The sequence below is a fragment of the Euprymna scolopes genome, chromosome 10 (assembly GCF_053919585.1).
Source record: "Euprymna scolopes isolate OS-2025 chromosome 10, ASM5391958v1, whole genome shotgun sequence".
Lineage (NCBI taxonomy): Eukaryota > Metazoa > Mollusca > Cephalopoda > Sepiida > Sepiolidae > Euprymna > Euprymna scolopes.
Genome location: NC_136491.1, coordinates 70,561,937 through 70,568,748, shown reverse-complemented (window position 1 = coordinate 70,568,748; position 6,812 = coordinate 70,561,937). Strand labels below are relative to the sequence as shown.

Below are 6,812 nucleotides of genomic sequence, written 5' to 3'. Positions count from 1 at the left end.
AACTTTATTATATTAAGCCCCATATTTTGACAAGCTTCTGGGCTTGACCTTTACTCCTGATCTGAAATGGAACACGTACATCAAGTCTGTTGCCAAGGTCGCTGGAAAGATGATGGGATCCTTCTACCGCTCCAGAAGATATCTCACTACTGATGCAATTCTCTATCTATATAAAAGCCAAGTACGTCCAAGGATGGAGTACTGTTGCCATATCTGGGCAAGAGCTGCTAAAAACAGCTTATTCTGCCTTGACAGAGTACAAAATAGACTTCGTGACTTAGTGGGGGATGCTCTTTTCTCTTCCCTGCAACCTCTCTCCCACAGAAGAGACGTTGCGAGCCTATCTTTGTTTTATCGTTATTTCCATGGCAGGTGCTTGTCTGAGCTCCAATCTCTGCCCCCCCTCGCTCCAATCTTTCACGATAAACACCCATCTAGCTGAAAACACTGTCAAAAATTTTCCCCACTCTTTATCTGTGCCTAAATTAAAACGTAGATTCGATGAATAAAGCTTCTTTCTTAGAACTGCACGCCTGTGGAACTCTGTTCTGTCTGCCTGTTTCCCACCTGACTGGATGTCTTCAAGTCCAACGTAAACAAATTCCTGATGAACCGCCCCCTTAAGTAGACACTTTATTAAATCTCAACACTAACATACTGTATATGCAATAACCCTTATCCCTGAATGGCTTCCGGGCCTTGATAAGTGGTGACTACCTTGCAAAAAAAAAAAATCAGAACAATAAGGAAAGGTAAAGGGGAAAAATTAAGAAAAAAACGTTATAGAGCACACCATTTCGAAGCTAAATGCTTCTCATCAGAAGAGGAGAAGGGCCAGAATTATATAAAATGCAAATATAGAAAAATTGGTTTAATAACATTTAGATATGAAATAAGAATGAAGGAATAGGATAATATGATAAAAAAAAAATAATTAAAAATTGGTTTAATAACAGTTATATACAAACAAAATACGCAGTAACAGAGTAAATAAAATTTTATTTTCATTTTGTCAGAAAATAGTTTTGTTATTTTGTCATAATCGATCCTCATAATGGAATGTTTAAAAAATAAATGTTTTAAACATTTGTAAATTATAAAAATTATTTTTGTAAATATGAATTTTATTAAAATATATAAATTGGATTTTTATTGCAATTTATATTTTTTTAAAAAGTGTGAAAAAAAAGATATAACAAAATATTTTCTTCCCAATACAGATGTTTGTTAGTTTTTTTTTGCTGTTAAAATTCTTTTGGACAGAATCCTGGCCCTGAAATTGGCTCAGCAGCAACTCCACGTCTGGAAGAATAAGTAACAGTGAAACAATATGACATCACAAATTTATACCAATGAAAAATTGTCTAACTATAAGAAAAATGGATGCTTGTGGTTATCAAAAAATGCATTTTAAGTAAAAACACTGTTATGTAATTACATGTCATGTTGAAATTAGTAAAAAAAAGTATGAAAAGCGATTACAAGAAAAAAATAAAATTTAATTAATAATGCAGTTTTATTTTATTTATTGATTTATTTCTATTGTAGCTAATCCCGTATGACAATCTGATTTATTTCCCCTGTTTTGTTAAAATTAGAAAATGGTGGATAGAGAATTTATGATAATAGTGATATTTTTTGTAAAAAATAATTCTTGTACATCTTCTAGTTTATCATTTTTTGTAATTTTGACTAATTTCAACATGATAAATTATCACATAATAGTGTTTTTACTTAATTCATACCCAGTTCTAATACACAAGCACAGAAAAAATACACAGAAAAAATAAATTAGAATTGTATATTCATATCAAGCAATAGTTTTCATTTAATTTTTATCTAATATAATAACTTATAAGGTGATGCACAATAAAAAATATCCATAAAACCATCCATAAAGCCATCCATAAAAATATCCATAAAGCCATCCATAAAAACATTAAAATTCACAATCCATTCTCCAATCCAAACATAGTTGGTCTGAATGAACATATCCACCAAATTCCAGCCATGAACGGCTAATAGTCTTTGTTTTATCATTGTTCAATATGTAGGGACACTTTATCTCATCAGGTGTGATCCTGAATAAGCTTAACACTCAGAGGACCATAATCTCCTAGATTTTTAACTGTAGGATTATCTCAAAGAACATATATATCAAAACAATTTCCAGACTTTTTCTAAACTATAGAGGGTCATCAACACGTAAATTAGCTGTATCCAGATATTCCTTCATCACATAGGTGCACATTTGGAGCAGATCAGTGAAAAGTGACAAAACAAAGATTGTTTGACATCTGGGAAACTTAGTGGATAAATCAAGCATAGACTGAGGTTCATGTGCACCGAATATGGTTGAGTTGTAGTAGAAAGAACATTGAATTTTATTCACAATTCCATCGATGGCATTTGGGAAGTGGGAGCACCCTGTACGTACACACACACACACACACACACACACACACACACACACACACACACACACACACACACACACCTTATATTTGATCTGTAACAAATTCAATGAAGATATTTAATTAAATTGGAAGGTAGTTTCTTTTTGAAAATCCATTTCGTCATTTCTATGAAAATTTACTATAAAAATGGTTATTTTGTTTTGCGGATTATTTAATCCTACAATTTACAAAAAAGTCTTTTTGCTATATGTTCTTTACATCTCCAAATATTTATAGTTTTTGGTTTGGTTGTTTTGTTTTAAGGCATATCAAATCTTTTTCATATTATTTAATGCTGAATCAAAAAAGTTTAGAAAACTTTTAGGTTTCAAGTTCTTTATATCTTCAAATATTTATTTGTGGTGTTTGGTTTGGTTTGGTTGTTTTATGGCATATCAACCCTTTTTTGGGTTACTTAATGCTGAATCTATTAATTTCTGAAAAGATTTTTTTCCTTCAAGTTCTTTATATCTTCAAATTATTATTCATTGTGTTTAGGTTGATTATTTTGTTTTACAGCATATCCAATCTTTTCGGGTTAGTTTATGCTGAATCATTAAATAACCTGAAAAGATTGGATATGCTGTAAAAAAAAAAAAGAAAGGTTTTTATGCTTCAAGCTCTTTATAGATAAGATGGAGGGGGGTTAAGGCGGGAGAGGGATACGACAGGGGAAGCTTCAGTCGGTAGTTGAATGGGGTTGTAAGTGGATTTAATGCTACTAAGACTAAGCTTCTTTTCTTTAACAACTACAAAAAACTTCTCAATCACCGATTGCCATGACAAATAACACCCTAGCTAAGAACACATCCTTCAAACTCCTCAGTCTAGCATTCACAGATGATAGGAATTGGAACAAATACATTGAGGACATTGCCAAGGTTGCTGCAAAAAAGGTGGGCTCTTTCTATTGTGCTAGAAAATTACTCACACCAGAGAGCATCCTATATGTTTACAAAGTCACAATTCACCCATGCAGGAATTAGTGTTGCCACATGTTGAAGAATCTGCCATTTTTTTTTCACTTTTAGACAGGGTCCAAAAAAAAGAGTCGTAAATCTAATAGGTTCCACATTATCGACCAAGCTTCAACCCCTGTCCCATCACTGCAACGTCGCATTCCTTTACCTATTTTACAAGTACTTTAAGTTTAAATGTAATGTGAACAGATATATCGCTCAATTCCCTTCAGTCTTTTGCTGGACACAATGCCAAATTGTAGCCGCTTATGTCTAAGTGGCAATATGCCTTGATAAGTAAAAAAAAAGACTTATTATTTTGACATCTCATTTACATAGATGTTTGTGATGTGTGCAGACACATGCATGTAAATTAAATGATACCACTGAAAAAGAGGGAGTCACTCTTTGTCTAAATATTCATAGAGACATTTAGAAATATTAGAAGATCGTTCAATCAACATAGTGATAAAATGCACAAGAGATACATAGATAGCAGAGAGAGAGAGAGAGAGAGAGAGAGAGAGAGAGAGAGAGAGAGAGAGAGAGAGAGAGAGAGGTGATTTGTTGTGTTAATTATAAATTACAGCTAATTCAGAATATTTTTTCAAAAATATCTCAATCCCAGCGCTGAAGTATATTTTAGCATGTATTTTGTGTTATTAATGTATATAGGAATAATAAAAAAAAGCCTTATAAATTATATTAAATAGGACAACACAAATAGAAATATATGCAATAATTAGCAATGTAAAATTTGTTACATGAATGGCTGTAAATTTTGTTATCCTTTTGCACTTAAAACCATTAAACCTACCTGATTAGACGACAACGGTGATGCATCAGTCTTATTTTGGCAGCATTAAGATCGTTAACATTTTTGGCACTCCAGAGTCTTTCAGCTACAACAGCAGCACGAGGCCTGAAAAGATAAAACACTTGTAAAACTTCATATCAACAAATAAAGTGAAAATTATGCGTATATTTGTGGAAAAATTTGCAAGTACAACTCTTTCAACTATCGTCACTTTGAAATCTTCTTTCGGCCATCAATTTCAAGGACTGGTTCAAAGTGTGTCAGTAAGAATAGCTGCCTGCTTTTATCACAGCTAGTCATTATGCACAATGTGGGCAATCCTATGTTGGTTATACTCGAAGAGGTAGGTTCTGTCTGCTACATCTGCACTATAACTCCTGAACTATTGAACAGATGTTTATGCATTTTTTAATAGGGAATTCATGCTGGTAACACATATTCATCATTTTTCTTATAATTCTTTATTTTATAGAAATTGCTTCAGACAAAGCATGAAACCACTTGATGTAAGAAGCTAAATATATATACTGCTTCAATATCAAAATCTAGCCAACGATAAGTGTTGATAGATTTCGATCTAAAAAAATAAAAAAACAGCAATTCTTCCTCTTTTGTTAGAAAATGTAATGACTAGGGCTATGACAACAGCATATTTTTTCTTTGCTTTGATTCCTAAGTATATATCCATTGATATCTTATATGTTTTTATGTAGAGTGATGTGATCCTCAGTTGATTGTGTTTCTTTCCAGTACCTACTGATGTTTAGCCATCTGTTCCAGAACCCACCGAAATCCAGCTACCTGTTCCAGAGCCCATTGACATCCAGCTACCTGTTCCAGAGCCCATTGACATCCAGCTACCTGTTCCAGAGCCCATTGACATCCAGCTACCTGTTCCAGAGCCCATTGACATCCAGCTACCTGTTCCAGAGCCCATTGACATCCAGCTACCTGTTCCAGAGCTCACTGATATTCAGCTACCTGTTCCAGAGCTCACTGATATTCAGCTACCAGTTTCCATCAATTTATTCTGTCTCACTCAGACTGATCCTTATTATATGATCTCCATTCCCTACAATTTTACTACTTTTGTTTTACTTGGTAAATAAAACACGATATCCATTGTCTTTAAACGAATATTCAGTGCCTGTCATTTTTCTTTTGCTATTGCCGTTATCTTTTTTCCTTTGTGTCTACTGTGTAGTTGTATAGTCGATTCGCACCTTCACACGGCCTTTTGCCCTGCTGCAACATTACTATGTTTTTACTCTGTCACTTACTTCTGAATGCCCTTATCATTGTACTCTGCTTTTTAAACGTGAGGATCTTCTAATGTGCAAGTCATGTCTCAGCAGATAATCCTTACTCTAATGTGTCTTAAGGCTCTGAGAAATGAATGCCAGATACGATGGATGATGCAAACATTTATCATTATGCTTCCTATGATTGTATGATCATACAGATGACATGCATAATATAAAGAACTAGTAATTTTAAAAGCCAATCTGCAACTGTAGCAAACAATTTTGGGTTGTTTGCTGTAATCTGTGATAACCAAACATTGGCTGATAATGACTAAATAGATTCCAGATTTTATATCCACAAATTAAATTTGTAACAAGATCAGATTATAAAATTACTTTAGAAGATGTTATACTAAAAAGTTATTACATTTTGCATAAGGTAATATTACCATTCAATGGGAATTGTAGTTAATATTCACTCATATCAAAGCTGATTAAGTTAGTCTGTCATAATTCTTTGTATTATCTACTTATGAAAACTGTTGAATTAATATTTGGAGTTTTGTAATCTTTTGTTTAATCTTTATTACCAGAGCCACCTGGCATTGCCCAAGGTCCTAATTTCCATAAATTACATAAAAAGTACAGAAAAAAAATAAAAGTAAAACTAAACAATCAATTTAATATTGTAATTTGAAATGTCTAAGTTAATTTTAGGACAAAATCAGAATCAAAATAATTATGCCTCAGGTGAGGTTCGAACTTGCAACCTCTGTTTCTAAGCATGGCACAATAACCAATTGACCCATGGGTGGAAGCATGAAATGGTTACACTATTAAATGCATAAACCAGACTTTTTTTTCTTTTATTACCCCCTCCCTCTTTAGAGTCAGATGTCGGTCAGCCAAAGGCAACAAAATGAAGGAAAGAAAGAAAGCAAAAGGATAAATCAAAACTCAATTTCCCTCTTTTTCGGGAATAAATATGAAAAATTATCTGTTAATAAATTAGTACCTGGTGACTTGGATTTCAGTTTTAGGATTTCTGACTGTAAGGCTAAGAACTTCATCTTCATTTATGACAGAAAAAAAAAAAATTAATCATTAATCATGATTTAATATAAAAATCAATGAAATCAATTAAAAAGATTTTTTGTTTTTAATAAAATGGACCAATATACTTCTATAAATATGACATCCTAACTGATTGAGTCACTAGAGTAATAAGGAAATGGCAATAGTATTAACTGCATAAACTAAAACATGTTAGTCAGAAGTTAAAGTTTTTTTAGTTCAGTGCTATCTTATAACAGAAATGAAACACATTTGTGGATTA

General features: G+C 32.7%; 1 protein-coding gene across 1 annotated transcript in view; it reads right to left on the bottom strand.

The window, feature by feature from the left end:
- Positions 1-979: 979 nt before the first annotated feature.
- The window catches only part of LOC145286089 (beta-hexosaminidase subunit alpha-like), an 82,746-nt gene continuing 76,913 nt past the window's right edge, over positions 980-6,812 (bottom strand). Inside the window, exons 11-12 of the mRNA XM_080134767.1 lie at positions 4,233-4,337; positions 980-1,302 (exon numbers count right to left, since the gene is read on the bottom strand). Coding sequence (XP_079990893.1) covers positions 1,245-1,302; positions 4,233-4,337 — 163 coding nt within the window. The 3' untranslated portion in view covers positions 980-1,244. The remainder of the gene's footprint in view (positions 1,303-4,232; positions 4,338-6,812) is intronic.